General features: G+C 37.7%; 1 protein-coding gene across 1 annotated transcript in view; it reads right to left on the reverse strand.

Moving 5' to 3' along the window:
* Positions 1 to 17,264, reverse strand: part of BPTF (bromodomain PHD finger transcription factor) — a 52,439-nt gene that overhangs the window by 30,433 nt on the left and 4,742 nt on the right. The window contains exons 2-5 of the mRNA XM_062506107.1: positions 9,146 to 9,968; positions 2,552 to 2,775; positions 2,200 to 2,400; positions 1,505 to 1,693 (exon numbers count right to left, since the gene is read on the reverse strand). Coding sequence (XP_062362091.1) covers positions 1,505 to 1,693; positions 2,200 to 2,400; positions 2,552 to 2,775; positions 9,146 to 9,968 — 1,437 coding nt within the window. The remainder of the gene's footprint in view (positions 1 to 1,504; positions 1,694 to 2,199; positions 2,401 to 2,551; positions 2,776 to 9,145; positions 9,969 to 17,264) is intronic.

The following is a 17,264-nucleotide window of genomic DNA, read 5'->3' on the forward strand; positions in this document are numbered from 1 at the left end:
ACCAGACTTTTAATAAAGGCCAATATCCAAATTACATTTAACAAGGATGGTGACATTCTCATCTACCTCTGCATTTTACCCCCTCTTTTGGGGATAACTGCCTCACCAGTCCTAGTTCAGTATCTCTCCCTCTCTCTGAGAGTCTCAAACTGAAATTTCATAGTATCACAGACATTGCTGTGAATATAGTGAATTAGACTTGAGGAAAAACCCTCCCCACACACACTTTCCTACAAAAAAAAAAGCCCGCAAATATACAACTCATATAGAAGCTTTGGAAGGAGAAAAGCACTTGTGAAAGTATAATGAATAATGATAAATTTATAAGTGAATCTTTAAAATAAAATTCAAACCCATAAAGGTGTCTGAAACAAAATTATGTTATATGTATCTTTTCCATTAAACCTCTACAGAGTTATTTTAACTTTAAAAGGGAATAAAAAATAAGAGAACTGGCAAAAATATTTGGTCATGTATCTAAAAGATATGGTTTTTGTCTTGTACATTTGGACATTTTCTGTACTTAAAAAATGTATCATGAGGCTTGCAGATTACAGATTAATCTTAGCTTTCATTTTGTCCTCCTCTTCAGAAAGTTTATTACAAGGTTTGGGTGCACTGACTTTCCTAAGTTGAAAAGCTGCAGACTGTGACTGCATGGAGAACTATTTCTGTAGGAGAGAAAACATTTACTACCCCCTTTTTAAAACATAACACGCCAAGTATGTTCATACCACACACATTTGGATTTTTAAGAACTCAGAATAAAATCCTGATTATTTCAATGGTGATCAGCTGTTTAGAACAACATTTGTTATGTAGTAAATCCTGTAACAGAATATAATTCTAAATGTAATATAAAGTAATTCTAGAATAGTACACTCACAGGTTATGTTACATCTAATCAACTCCCACTTATTCCTAAAGTAAAAGTTTATCTGGTTTTAAATAGTGTATATTATTACCTTTGAGTCACTGACATGGCAGAACAAAACATGTTAAAATACAATAACCCTTGTGCTTTTAATTCTGAAATCTGTTTAAAATATTCAGCATGACAATTTTAATCTTGACATTTCAGAGCAATGGTTTATTCACATGAATGAAAATGCTTCGTTAGTAATTTACACAGTAAATGAGAGGTTAAAATAATAAACAAGCCAGCAGCAAATTAGATTTGAAATAAACTCTGAGGATGCTAACAATCATTACAGATCACTATGGAAAAATAAAATATACAGAAAATAGAAAATAAAAAGCTTAGCCATAGTTGTCTTTGGAAGGCATGGAAACAAATGCTAATGTCACGGAGGACCACAAATTTCAAGCACTAGTTGCAAGAAAATTAACTTTGAAATGTTAATAATGACAACGTAGCAGTAAAGGATGGCACTGCAAGCAAACAGCATGAGTGATAAACACTGGGAATGGTTTTAGTGGACAAATCAGAGAGAAAAACAGATTCCCCAAATTACAGAGGCATTGGTAACAGTGCCTTCTGTACCTGAGAGTTCCAGAGGGAGCTCTGATGCCACCTTCTTCTCTGCCACGTTGTTGCTATCAAGGGTTTCTGACTGACACCCCACTGCGTCCTTCCCTTCAGAGCAACTATTCTCTCCTGCAGAAGGATTTGTGGTGCTGTCATCAGTGCTTGAGGTCACAGAGTTACTTTTATCCCCAACGACTGTTGCCTCTATAGTAAAATGCACAACAAAACTTTAGGGATGTTCTTTATTATGCCTTAGGATGTCATTTGGCATCATCCAAAGAAAGCGACTTCAGCAGCTTTGTTTGTTTGATAATGCTAAAAAATAAAGAGCTTTTTCCTCTCAGTTTTTTTTTTTTTTTTTTTTTTTTGCTATGAGATGGTATTGTCTCAGAATCAAAGAACAAACCAATTGTGAGTAGGAAAAAGTTAAAAATTATGTAGCGTGGCTTACTACAAACATGTTGATCACAACCTGTGTCACCTGTACCTGAAGGCAGAGTATCTAGGAGCCAGCTGTACAGAAGTAGGAAAATGGGTGAAATTACTCAATAAGAACAACTCCAACATACAACACAAAGGAACTGACAAATATCACCTGTTACAGAAATACCCTGGAGAATCATACAAAGAAAGTATTTCATTAACACTTAAAGAAATGTGGGGTTCACTTCATTTAAATGGAGCTGTTAAAGCACAATCAGTTTCTTTACCTTCTGTTTTCTCTTTTTCCACATCCTGCTCACTGTGTGTTTCCTCAATTTTATCCTGGTCTCCAGATTCTTCCTTGTCTCTCTCAGCATCTGTTTGGTCATTATCAGCATCACTTTTGGCCTTTTCTGCTTCCTCATCTCCTGTGTTTTTATCTTCCACTATTTCTCCTTTTCTTGCTCTGATAATGTCCAAAATTTCATCTACAATATAAAGCATGTTGTCAGAACGAAACAAACCACCTACAGAGCCATGGAGCACAAATAACATGACATAAATCCTGCTTCTGATGTAAGATAAACTAGATTCGATTCAAAGTGCAGCATCTATTCCCATTACACAAAACATTCCTACCATTTGCTGCAGAAAGGAAAGACTTGTTGCTGCCCCTTGCTTTGTTTGTAAGGTCTTCTGTCACATCCATGTGCCGATGAACTTCTTCACGCATCTCGTCCAGGGTTTTGCATAGGTCAGCTTCCCAGTAATCCTTGTCCAGGCATTCAATTAACTCTGCCAGCTGGATCTTTGTGCTGTAGTACCAAATTTTCTTATCCTTCTCACTTTCTGAATCTTCCTCTCTGTAGGAGTATTTTAAAAATAATGATTTTAAAATATCTGGATGAATGACAAAAATTGCTATCAGCCTGCTTTTTGCAGAGCACTACGAAATGTCAATACCTGAGTGTGAATAATTAAATCACATTGATCACATGCACCCAGTTTAATATCAATATTCCTTTCTTGTTTCCTTCCCTTTCTTCATCCCCTTAGTTCTCACGACAACTCCCTCAGGAAAGCTTTGAGGTCTCCTTAAAACTGGTTTGTCCCATCTGCCAACAAGGTTTATTCTCATTATACTTACTATTTCGGTAACCAGTAATTTACTACTAAGTCTGAAAAAACCTGTAAATGCAGAATCCATAATGGTAGTTTCTGACAGCATAAAAAAACACAGTTAGAAAATTCAAATATTTTATATTGGCATCCCACAGTATCCACCTGTGAGTGCACCAGTAAGGGATAAGTCATAATACAACCCCTTTGAAAAGATCATGGTATTTCCACATTTTTAATCTGCAGTACTCCATGAGCCCAGAATTACGGATGCCAACAGCACCTCAGCAGGGCCACAGAGCCAAGGGAGCTCCATGAACAGCCCAGGTAGCAGACTGTCCTGAAGGCTGCAGAGCACAGGCAAGATGCTCCAAGCAGTTCTGCAGCTGCTGGATTTCAGCTTGGCTTGATCCATCCTGTGGAGCAGCAGTAGCCAGATCCAGGCTGGCATGAGCCAGTCCATTCATTTCCACAGCACATCCCAGGCTCACTGAGAACCCTAACCCAGAGTTGTGACAGCAATGGGAAGCTGACTGTAAATCTCAAAGACCTGCCCTTGTGGGGCTTGCTGCAGGCTCCTCTCTACTGATTCCCTTTCTGTGGTTTTTATATTAAAAATGGCCCAAATTGGCTTCAGGGATTCAGAAAGACAAACAACCTTAAGGCAACTTGATTCTTGTTGATCTACTGCCTCCCAGTCCATATTTGTGAAACAATTAATATTTGCAACTCAAACAGAACACTACAGAAATAAGGTGGTTGTGAAGTTAATAACGGCAGTATTACACAAAATTCAACTCCTAACTTGTCACAACCATTATTACAAAACAGAATCTTGGTTTTGATGATAAAACATGGTATATTGCAAAGAAACTTGCATCTCTCTCATAAAGGCTTTTACTCATGAAAAGCAACTAATTTTGCTTTACCCATTTATTCCTCTAAACTGCCAATATTCCATTAGTTTTAACCACACCAAACTGTTAAGTTTGACAAGTTTTCTCAGAAAACAGCTCATTTTGGGAGGACTGTCACATACAACCGAAATGTAACAGCTGAACACTGACAATCTTTGACTCTGCAGAATATTTTAGGCCTGTAAACTTCCATGTTAAAGAAAAATTAGTGTTTAAACCATGTTTCCTCTAAACCAAGAGTTATTTACTAACAACAACAGGAACGACAGCACTTTCATTACCAGTGGTGAACAAAACCCACAGAAGAGGAAGATAAAGGCAAACACCCAAAACCCAAGATGGAAGGGGAGATGAGAACACAAGAATAGGGCTTTACACAGTGAAAGGAAATAAAAGGATAAAACAAAATGCTTAACTAAAAAGGACAGGGAATGGGTGCCTTCTGAGCTTTCCCTGGCAAGTGCCCAAGGGAAATGGCAAGTGCAGGACTCTGGCAGAGCAGCAGTTGTAAGGTTGCTGTGCTCCTGACAAACATGACTGTAGAATACGATGCTGTTATTACTCTATTTCTTCACTGACCAAAAAGGGAACTTGAACCTTTCATTCTGAGCCCCTCTGTTGTAGCTCTGTTGTAGTTACAGGATTATTTGGTAGAGAGATAATGCCATTTATACACCCTCTTATATGACCTAGATATGCAACAATATAAATGCTTTATATAGAATCAGAGTCACTTCAGCTGGAAAAGACCTTTGAGATCAAGTCTGACAATAAAGTCTCATCTCTCCATGAGGAAAGGATGTGCCTGCATCCATCTGCCAGACAAGCAGCTTGTACACATTGCTTCTATTTTGATGGTGATCATCCAAGTGTTTTCTTATTTTCATGTTTCTCCCTCCCATTTAGCAAATCTCAGACTGCTCCAGCTGCACTAATGCAGCCAGGGTGAACATGTGTGTCACCTGAACATCCCAAGCAGCATCTGGCTTTTCCCTTCAGCCCTTTCTATTCTAGGTTTGCAAAGTTCCATTGGACTGAAAAGCAATTAACTGCTGTTTTCAGTTTCCCTGGATAACTCAAGAAAAAGCCTTCAGCACCAGTAAAAGTTTGCTGTATTGCAGGCCAGTAAACCCCAAGGCTAAGTCTGCAGAGCTGAGACATCAGACCACCAAGAGTATTCTGCAGAAAGCACCTGAAGCTAATCCTTCCATGTGTGATTTGAGTCCTGCCCATTAAAGAACTGCTCAGATAATATTCTATAAACAGAAAATGAGGTTATCCAAGAGTATTATAATACTCTTCTACTTCATTTATATCAGGGTCTGAGCATAAAGTTTGTTTTGAACTGAAGACTATCACAATTTTAACATGAGAATTTCAGGAATTAAAGAGTTTTCTCTTTAAAAATCAAAGACAGAATGTGAAATGGGCACAAACTGGTTGGTCTGTGTGCTTATACCAATCTCATCTCTGGCCAGACTTCTTTCCAAGATTCAGATGTGTGCCAAGAGAAGACTTGGAGCACACAGCAGAAATCATTGCATGCAATCCATTTTTGCCAGCTTAGGTAAGACTTAAATTAACAACTATATAATTTCAGCTAACTTTCCCTTAACATCTTTCTGTGTTTACTAAAGGGACACACTGTTACTCTCTGAAGAAATCAGAGGGGCTGGGTGATAAAAAGATGGAAAGATTCAAGTCTGCACTAGGACCAGTTCCCAGGGTTTTCCTCCGACAGTCTGACAGATTTGCCAGCTTGGTGCTGGACAGGTCTGCAGAGACTCCAGGGGACTCAGCTGAGTCACACACAATATGTGAGGCCAAGGAGGGAGAAAAGAATCACATGATTATTTCCTACCTCTTTCAGCCTCCTTGGCTGCCAGGAACTATTCACTGGCAGGCTGGAGAGACAAGTTTAAAGACTGATAAAAGCAACATAGGAGATAATCGAAACATTTGAGTAAGGTGATAAGAAAATATTTAGTAGTAGTAGTAGTAGTAGTAGCAGATACTTCCTGAATTCCATGATGGTACAGTTGGAAACTGAAGAATTCAGGAAATGGTTTAAAGCAATCTATTCAAATGAAGACCCAAACCCTTGTTAATTAACTGGAGAAAACAGAGGAGGACCCCCTAAGAATATATGCAGCATGACAAATCTTGTAGAAAAGAAAGCTGAAACTGCTTTTGGCTGTCGAGGAAGATCCATACAACTCAGGAATAACAATGTGTGTCCTATTTCTGCTATCAAAATGAAAGCCAAACAGTGTTTCATTATCTTCCTTCACAGATAATTGATAAATCCAAAGCATCTCAATATTTCTATAAAGAAACTTGTTAAAACACTGCAGCAGTTTACAAGGACAATGCAAGTCAAAGTCCTAAATTTCCTGAGTTAATAACTTGCAGAAATAATCTTCGCAAGGAAAACAAATGCAATTGACCCAGAGGCATCATCCTTAATTTGTAAACAGCTTGAAACAAAAACGTCAGGAATTAATTTGCTCTTGGCCTGTTTTTTGTTTTAATCTTGTTGATATTTGTTCATGAGGAGACTCCTTCAGTGTCCACTTTTTCATCTTTGTAAAACAGAAGAGACAGAAAAGAGAAACAGACCCGCAATGAAGGGCTTAAAAAAGGCAAGTGATGGAGACGAAAGTATCAGGCAACAAGTCTACAAAACCCCTTGAAAGGTAGGAAAATCAGCAGCAGGCTGGATTTATGACATTTAAAGAGGGAGAGGGGAGAAAAAGTAAAAAGCCCTAAAAAACGCTTTTGAGAAACAAAACCACCAAGAATTTAGGATTTCAGTTCTCTAATCCTCCTGGGCAGGATTTCAAACTGGTATTTGTGCAGATTATTTTTAGATCTATTAGTTTCCTCTGATACATTTGGCATTGGGGAATACACTCTATTCATTGTAATGAAGTTGACAGGATAATATAATTTCACGAATCTCAGGTTTTAGCATTTGGCAGTTATCCCTTAAATTACCCTTCAGTTATTCAAGATATCAGGTGTGGTTTGACCCTCTTCAATGTGTATAAATAAATAAGTAAATACATGCAAAAAGTTGGCTTGGGATACAGCATGCTTACTGAATTTAAAAACTGAAAGTATGGAGTTTAATGTCTGTGGGAGTTATTAAAGTTGCATTTCCCTGGAATTAAGTTATGTAGTACTTTTACCCCCTTATGATATAATTTGCCCACAGAACACTTAAAGGGAATGCAAAATACTGGTTTGAAAAAACTCAATACACTTAACTTCTGAAGATGTCTCTTCTAAGAGCAGTTAAAATTACTACCAACGTGCTAGAAAGAAACAACTCTCACATGTGCAGATTTCAAAGGATCACAAAGCACCTGCATGATTAATTTCAGTTTGAAATATGTTGAAGTATTGCCTGCATCAAAACCTTCTGAACATCAAATACTCCACTTCACTGGGAAAAAACATTGTTTCACAGATCGACTTTGGTTAAAAATAATTATCTATCTGCCTATATACAGGGAGGAAACAAAGTCTGCCCATTTATCTCAAAATCAGCTCCTGAGTGATCTAGAATTTTAATGTTAATTCCCAGATCTCTGCCAGTACAGGAGAGCAGTGAAGACACACCCACCTTTAGAACTGCCTTTTCCTCAAGAGTTTGAGGGGAAAGACACAAAAACAAGGCAGAGGAAACCCTAAGTTATTAAAGCACAAGTAACTAGAGCAAAAATAATCCCAGTTACGTGTTCTTCACAACCAGGCTTTTTGTGAAAATCAAAATTTCAATACATTTTCTGAAAACAAAAGGTAGGAAATTCTGTATGAAGCAATGGAATAATTGGGATATCAACAGCTTCAGGTGCCCATCATATCCTGGTGAGCCACCTGAATGATCCACCCCTTACTGTGGAGCGTGTGCCTGAGTATAAACATAGAGCATATATACAGGAAAAAGAAAGAGAAGCGTATAAAAAATTACCTGCATCCTTTGAAAGATTACTTGGCACTACTGTGACATTTATAACCCAGAGAAACTAAAAAGATCAAACACGGACTTTTTTCTTAGGAATATGAAAGAAGAACACAGGAAACAGAGCAGAGATAATTATTACTTAGAGCGTCAGCTGACAGTACCCCAGAGAAACAGCCCCACATTTTAAAGGAACACTATGAGCCCTTAGAGGTGTCTTCTTTGCAAGATGTAACACCATCAGCACACCTCACAGTCCCTTTCAAACACACTGGCTACTATCTTAACATTCCCTGTAACCTGCTTTGTATGAAATTCTGTTAAAAGCCCAGCTGTGGTTCATTTTCTCCATAACACTGAATGGAAAAATGTGTTTCTGTGTTTTCGAGCTCTCCTAAAGTCTCTATTTCTCCTAATTTAACAATAGCACTGATTTCACTTAAATATTATTTCTCCTCCACTATGAGAACAATTAGATAAAAACAGTCTTTTATGAGAAAACCAATCTTCAGCCATTTCCCTGTGAGAAATGAATTTCAGATTCAACTTTTCAGGTAAAATCCAGGGCACAGTGCCCTCACTAGCAAGGATTTGATTCCTATTAATATTTCGAGGTACATTTGTATCTTGAGACCAAGCAGTAACAGGAAATTGTGTGAAACACCCACAGTACCTAGCTCAAAGACAGGCATGACTTGCTATGGTGACTTTCTTTGCACTCAGGAACATTCAATGCAACATGATTTCTGCATTTCTAGTAACAGTGAATCCCTCTGAGCATCTCTGAAAGTTTCAGCTTCAAAGGCAGAGCATCAAAGTAGTACCAGAACTTGGCAGCCAAACACTGCTTAAGCAGGTGACAGACCACAAGTACTGTCCTACACACCATGTGATCGTAAGAAGAATCAAACTTCTCTTCAGTAACTTTTACAAGAAACTGGGGCGTTGTCATTAATATTCCCTTGATTTTCCTCACATTCATGTATTTTTGGCACATTAATATTAAGCCCGAGGCCCTGTTTTTATGTCCTTTTTATGTATAGATTATGAGAATATTAATTTTGGATAAATATGGATTATTTACATGGTCTTTAGTAATCTTTTTACAAAACAGCAAGCAATGGTCTTATCTAAAGAAAGAATAATTTTAAGATGACAACAGCAATTTCCATGATGTATTAAAACCACAATAGCATTGTCCAGAAATTATGCAATGATTAGGTCACTTACATGATAATTCTCCTGTTCAGGAACCAGTATTTCCGCCTATGCCTGTCGTATCCAATGGGTTCGTGTCGGATGTACGGTTTGTTTTTTTGGATTTCAGCCACACAGTCAGTCACTCCAGGCACCTTATGTGCCACGCAGACCTCGCACTGCCACTCGTCTTCAGGCACCTCCTCCAGAGGGGGTTTCACACACTCCAAGTGGTACACAGCCGAGCAAGTCTCACAGCAAAGCAAATCCCCAAGTTTGTGACAAACCCTACAATGATCATCATACTGAATAACACCTTCTGACATTAACTCCTCACGTGCAATGTTTGTGGTAAGAAACTGATCCACTAAGAACTGCAGAACTTTGATTTTATTCTCTACTGGTCCATAAGGATAGTCCTCTGTCTCTTGGTAAGGAAGAACATGATGGTATTCCTTGTCACTCTCACAATATACCCGCAGAACCTCTGGCCACGTCATTCCATCTATGAAATACAAAGTGGAATTAACGCTATCTTTGAGGTCAGCAGGTCCAAAGGTAGTATTTGAAGTGTCTTCTTCACGTAAAACTGCTTTTAACAGCACTATATGCATCTCTGCCATAAGTGTGCACTGCTCTTGACTTACCAGAGCAGCACAGAAGTCCTCAAAACGAAAAGGAGAGAGGCGCAAAACAGTGCCAAAGTTCCTTAGTACCTCATAGATGGCAATAACATTCATTATATGCTCACTAGGCACCATTAAGTCCTCTGAGGATTTAGGAAACTCCAAAGGTGGGATATCTTTTTCTTCCAATATTGGAGAACGAGGACGATGTGCTCTTTGTCTTCTCCTACCTGGAATAAAAAACAACAGTAAGAATTTTGCTGTTCACAGGTCAACGTGTTTAAACATCTGTCATCAATCACCGTGTTAGCATTCTGAACTTATGCAAATTAAGGCTTCACAAGCTTCACAGTTACATAAATGTGTTAACTCAGCTAATCATCTTACACTTTAACTAACAGTATGAAAATAAAACACAAGATATCTGAAGTTTTGCTATAGACATATACAGGAATTGCATTTCCCACACAATATACATCTACTGAAGCTTTAAAATCAAATCTAGAAATGTAATTGTTTAAACTATTTAAAAAGAAAGACATTTCCTGTAGCAAAAATAATAATTTTTCCTCATTTTTATTAAATATGTCTAGTTTAAAACAGAAACATCAAGCTCCAAACAGATATTTTGTATTAAATGAATACAAGTTATTCTCCTATCCAACAAGGGCATCCAGGAAAGCTCATTTCAAGCAGATGTCTTAGGACATAAATTTCAACCAAATCAAAATACAAAAGAGAACTTAAAACATGTTGCCCAATGCCTTCTAACTAGAATATTTCTCCTGACTACCTACAAACCAAAACCAGAAGGTAAATGTGATGTTTCATGAAAATATTTCAATTCTCAATTTCTCAAAACAAACAACCCACCCTCCTGCTTCAATAAAACAGGAGCTCATCCACAGAATGAGGAGGCAAAATTGTGGAAGGATGAAGTTTATCAACAAAAGTAAATCTAAAGAGCTGTTTTACTATCTAAAAGAAGACACTGAGTATAATTAATTCAGTCTCAGATGCCAATTCAGATATGATGCTACCCTTCCTCTTCTTGGATTCCACTATCCTTGATGCCAAGTAGAAGGAAAAGCAGAAGAGGAATGCTTTTGTAAATGACACTACCTGACAGATAAAATATTTTAATCTTCTATCAAAATAATCAGCTACATGCAACTACTTCTCAGCTATCAGTTAAAAGTTTTAGATTGATCCATTAAACTTATTTCCCTTTATAGAAAAAAAACAAGCTGAGAAAATCTCATAAACCATCATTTAGGTTTAATCCAAGAACTAAGATGAAAACTGGTTTTAGGTCCTCTTACTAGCATGCTAACATTCTGGTCAGCAACTAAATTTCAAAATTATCCACTGTCCATAGACAAGTGTCAGCAGGATGCATTTCATGCACAGAGAAAACCCAAAGAAAAACTGAAGCTATCCATAGCAGTCACTTCCCATACACACTTCATTAAAACGGGACATGTATTAATCTTTGGGTGTTCTGACACTGAAGAGTGACACAACTGATAGTCTGGAATTTTAAGATTCACGCTTGTAATTTCTTAACCACATTCTGCACATAACAGACCTCCCCAAAAACTGGCTCAAGGAAATTAAGAGATAAAGTGAGCTCCAGTAAGCTTGAATGTTACCATTAAATGGAAATGGTTTTCTGTGGCATTTGTTCAGCCCACCCTACTCCCTTTGATGCTCCCAGAAATACAGAAAATAAGTCTAAATGTGGGGAAAAGCTGCTAAGGCAGATCCTGCTGAATGTGAAACATCATCATTAAAACATTAATGCAATAATTGAAAAGGGGAAAAAAAATACCAGAAAGAAAAGCTACCTCTAAGAAACAACTTGATGCACAACAAATGATTCCAGAAAAATAAATCAACATTTAGACTGGTATGGCAAGAAGGCACCAAACACATCTCTCCCTTTCCAATGTTAAAGAATGAAATCTTATACAACAAATTACACACTCAAACAATATAGAAGATGAACGACAGGATGCTTCCATTACAGAAGTAACAGGTCAACCTCATCTGTGGATAAAACTAACTTTCCAAGTTTCGTGAAGTTTGAGTTCTGACTGTGGAAAATGAAGGAATGCTTCTATGACTGTCTTCCAGCACGCCTCTGCACTAATCAGTGGAAAATGTTTAATCATGGCAAACACACAAAGAAAAAGGAGTTCCACAGTCAGGCACAAAGCAAGTGTTCTCTAGATGAAACTCAACTTTTCTATCACTGTGATCCAAAATCATATATGCATAAGGCACAGCTGGTTTAATTAAAAGACCCCAAAGCAAAAGAAGGCATACACAAGAAACTGCTCTGGGGTCCTGAAGCTTCCTTCAGCATTGCAGTCCTAGCTGGCCATGCAAGACACCACCACCACTACCACCACAGAACAGGTATTCTGAAATCACTGATGGCCCTCACAGAGTCCAAGTATCACAAAAGTCAGCAGAGCTATCAACCAGGATTCTTTCTGCAGTAGAAAAATGTGTCTGTCACACAGGAAAGCCATAAAATAGCTTCAAGAAAGAGCAGCAAGGACGTTAACCCTGCTTTACCTGAATTAATGAGAAGTGACAAATCCCCCTAGTAATTTTAGATAAAGGTAAGTGAAGGACCAGAGTGAAGGACCACTGCCGGAAAAAAAGGACTCCAAATATCAACTTCACTGATGTCTCTTTCACATGAGATAATCATGGTATGGAATCATAGAATCATTAAGGTTGGAAACATCTTCAAGACCAAGCCAAACCATCTCGCCCCCACCACCATGTCCTCAAGTGCCACATGCACACATTTCAGAACACCTCCAGGGGGGTGACCTACACCAGCCTCCTGAGCAGCTTGTTCCAGTGCTTTACAACCCTTCAGCAAAACAAAGTTTCCTAAAACATAATCTAAACAACTACTGGTGCAACTTTAAGCCACTTTTATATTTGTCGCATGAGATTAATAGGGGAATAAAAAAAAGAACTTTAAAACAAGGCATTCCTAATATGTTCTGAAAAAGTTAATCTCTAACACTTCCTCTTACAAAGGAAGCACATTGGTACAATTAAGAGATGTAGAAGAAAGGTGTTATCAGTATACAAAGTGTCATAACAGCATAATAAAGAATTGTACTTTGGTGCAAGCATAATGCAACCCTGTGGCTGCATTAATCACACTATTCCATCTCCTACTTAAATCAATTAATGTATTTTCACATTTGCTTTGGTATAAAGAACAGAAATTTCAAAAGTAATAATAAAACATGATAGGAAAAGCAGACTGCATTATAAAATGTGTGTTTCATTTGTGTTAGGCCTCACTGTTGCAGCACATTACAGTATCATGCACCTCAACACTCCCCATCCACACTGGAATCCCCACATCACAGCTCAAGAGCTCAAATAATTTCTCTTTTTGGACACTGAACTGCTCTGAACAATTCTCAATTAAATATAAAAGGGTTTCCAGAGCTAAAAAAGTAAAGAATTTAAAGATGCAGAATATTTTAGAAAGAAACTGTACTTTTTTTAATGGCTTTTTTTCCTTCCAATTTCACTTGCAATTTGTTATTCTCTGTACTGGGGTTGAAGAGAATTTGAAGTTGAGAAGAGAGTCACAAAGTGTGATTTGGAAATTCAGAAACTCCAAGCAATTTGTGCTTAAATGTATTACTGGCCAATACATCAACTGTGAAAACACTCAAAAACCTTTTAAAAAAAACCCAACAACTCAAAAGCCCAAGTCAACAAACCCAAGCATTCTAATAACCTCCAGTGAAAAGGATGGACATTCTCTGCTATGGCACTCATAAATCTTGAAGCATTGCAAGTAGCTGATCAACTGAAATTAAAAGTACAGGTCAATGGAATATGATATAATGATGTTAAAGTGCTACAGGTCTCTTTTTTGAGGTGAAATGTTGGTATTTTACTGGTTGGGTGGATAACCTTTCTTCACAGATGATTTTTTTAGTGTGCTGATAACCCACAGCTCACACTGCTTTGGAGCATTTCCACCTCCTGTGTGAGGGTTTTTGAAGATCACAGTCCATGTTTACCCAAGTGTGCCTCAAACACACACAAAAAAATATCCCTCAAACGTTGAAAAATGTCTCCCTACAATAAATATATACAATTTTCCAAGCTCTTCACTTTCAAGGACAATCTTCTTTTTCATGAAGCAAGTGGGCCAATATTTAAATTCGACATTCAGTGGCAGACAAAAAAAAAACCCCACTGCCCAACAAAGAACTCTGGCCACTTCAAACACTTTAAATTATTTTAGAAATACTAGAATTTGACAACCTTTTTTTTTTTTTTTAACGTGTTGTCATTTGTCAAGGATTTGGACCCCCACAGGGAATTTTTGTTTCAAACAGAAATTGCAGTATATACTATTTTGTTTAACCTCAAAATCATAAAGAGGATTGCAGAGGAGGTACACTGGCAGGTTACTTCTCCTTTAAGGAACACCACCTGACTGACCAGACTTTCAAGTGCATTTTCATGTAACTACTCTAAATTCACAAAATCTACTCTCAATTTACCCACACAGAAGTTTCCCAAAACACACTCAAGTTTTATTACATGCAAATTAGATACTTCTGAGACAGTTTCTGCAGGTTAACTAAGTCTCTGAAACAAATTTCACCTCCAAGTTTGAGGCTGTACAAAGGCACAAAATGTCCACTTCTGCACCACTCAAATTCCATAGTTTTACTTGGTGGAAAAAAAATTGATTTGCAAATAGTCTCCTGCTGGAATATTGACAGGATCCAGATCCCCTGGAGTGTCTGAGCACTACATTTCTATCTAGCACCAGCTTCTTTTAAATGGCAAGTCCTTCACTGGTTGTTTCTCCCCAAGTGCTGAAGCAGTCTGCAGTGGTTACCTGTCCCTATTTTGAATTCCCTAGTTGAAGAGCTGCCTGTAATTAAGATGAAAGAGTAAACAATTCTATTTCCACTGCACATTTAATTATAGATACTGATAATTACACTGAGAATAATCAACTAAATTCATATTGCAAATATTTAAGCAAACACACTGGTGATATTTGAAATAAAACAAAGTTACTCAAGTAAGAGTCTGAACACCCAAAACCAGAATTTACTTTAAAAACCCAAACCATTGCTTTATTTTTTTAAATTTGTATCTACTCAACCTACTTGTTTCAGATGTCTACCCTTTCAGAATTTAGAAATGAAAAAGAGCTCAAAAGCACAAAAACCTTGTCTCCATTTCCACTCACAGTCTGAAAGAAGAAAAGGTAAAGTCATATCTACTCTTTACCACAGGAGAATACAGAATTTAAAACTATTTTAACCATCTTTAACATATCTGCTGGTTTATAGAAACAGAGTATCTGAATTAGCTATAGACATCAGTGTCCAGAATACAGAAAGATTGTATCAAAACTAAATATGACTTTCATGCTCTTCAGCTGTAGTTGTCTTCAAATCACCGTACACATGTAGGCTAACAAAAATCACAAAAATCCAGTTTTGCCTTGTCTCACTGATGTTAAGCATCCCTCCCCTCCAGCAAACATAGCCTTTCAGCCCAATATATTTCAGGTACTGAACTGGTGGATGGAGGTCCTACAGAACAAATATTCTGCCAGAACCACTGTCTTGTTTAAATAGGGACAGAGTGATGGCTGCATTTTAGGTCTGACCTAAAAAATAAACACTGGTTCCAGTCTCTCTTGATTTGAAAGTTCACAGCTGGTGTCATTTCACTTCTCTAAGAACTTTCCCTTCCTCCTAATTTCTCAGCACTTGGGCTCTCCAGCTCAGAGCTCCTGCTTACAGTTGCCATGGAGAGGATAAGCTTGGTAGGAGCATTGGGGAGAGAAAGGAGACCAAGGAGTTTCAGATACTTCAGCAACCTGTCACAGGAAGGGGGAAAATACAGAACAAACCCCCACCACACCCCAGTCACACTCCACTAACTGACCCCAGAACAGACATTCCATTTTCTCCCTAGAGAAAAAGATTTAAATTTTGGCTTCAAGCTCCACAAGCCAAGTCAAACCACACCACTCCTACATCAAAGTCCATCTTTAGTACAGTAGAACTGGACTGGTTTTGTTTTCCAGACTGAGAGTCACTGCAGAAACCTCTCCCCATAAAGACCAGCTGCAGTTATATACGATGTGCTGGGAGCGTGAGCACTCCTCAGAGAAGAAGCCCTCTCCTACATTTTCCTTCCTTCTGGAAACTTTGCCTTTTGACTGCCCTCAAATTCCCCGAGACCCTCCTATTTTGGTTTGGTTTTAATAAACACACACTCACTGCCCCACATTATTGCTTTGCACATTTCAAATGGGACTGTACAGCAGTGCATGAGCTTTTGTTAGATACCACTGACAAAACTAGAAACAGTTGATGAACATGTGTAAGACAACCTTTTTTGTGTGTGTGCTCTTTCTTTCCTCTCACAGAAGAATGCAGAAACTGGATAGAGCTGCATGTTTGCCACAGCAATATCCAAACAGGTTCTTTAATTAAAAGTAAACCTCTTGGGAGAACATTTGATCAGCTTCCACCAAAGAAAAAAACAGCAGTAAAATGAATAAAATTAAGAAAATAAGAAAATATTATGAAAAGCAGTGCAAAATAGAAAAATCTAAACTTTTTTCTTGGGATGTGCTAAAATGAGAGGCTTTGACTTTTACAAAACACTTTTTTCCATTTTAAAAATGTCAACATGATAATCATGTCTCTAATATTCACAAGTCAAAAAGTCTCTTCCAGAAAAAAATTCTAAAAGCATAAGATGCATTTGTAACTACTTGTAGGTGCAGCTCCAATTTGAATATTACTCTGCAGTATCACACCTAATCCAAATTTATTTATTTAGTCTGGAGAAAAGATCAGCCATAAATAAAACTTAAAAACTAAACAAACATTAAAAATTAGACATTCCAAGCACCAAGAAAGCTTTGGAAGTTGAAACACAAATGAAAAAAAAATCACTGGTTATTAGACTAGGTCCTGAGTGCACTCACATCACACAAATTTTCACACGTGTTCCTAAGTAAAGCTTGACTCCTGCCTCTCCTTGTATCAAAGTAGGTCTTTATGTTCTTTTAAAAATGTAAAACTTCTTTTTTCAGTTTGCATATCTGTCAGCAGTACACTTTTAGATCAAACTAGGGTTCTTGACTTGATTTTATGTTAAGAATTCAATTTCCCAACATTATGGCCATCAGCACTCCCTCAAGGAGCCAGGAATACAAACTCCCCCATGATGTATGGAATCACTTTAACATTTGGATAACAAATGCAAATGCAAGACAAGCAGCAGGTGAGACCACTCTGAGAAGGACTCAGAGACACCATCTTTTTGTGCCTAGAACCCAGGAAAAGGAAAAAACCCAACAAAACTACAAGTAGCACAAACAAAATGATTCTGAGGAACAGTCAGACAATTTCTTGGGACACACTCATGATAGGCTGCAACTAACTTCAGAAGTTAGTGAGCCCTGAGAGCCAGCCCCAACCTAC

Source organism: Cinclus cinclus, chromosome 20 (assembly GCF_963662255.1).
Source record: "Cinclus cinclus chromosome 20, bCinCin1.1, whole genome shotgun sequence".
Taxonomy (NCBI): Eukaryota; Metazoa; Chordata; class Aves; order Passeriformes; family Cinclidae; genus Cinclus; species Cinclus cinclus.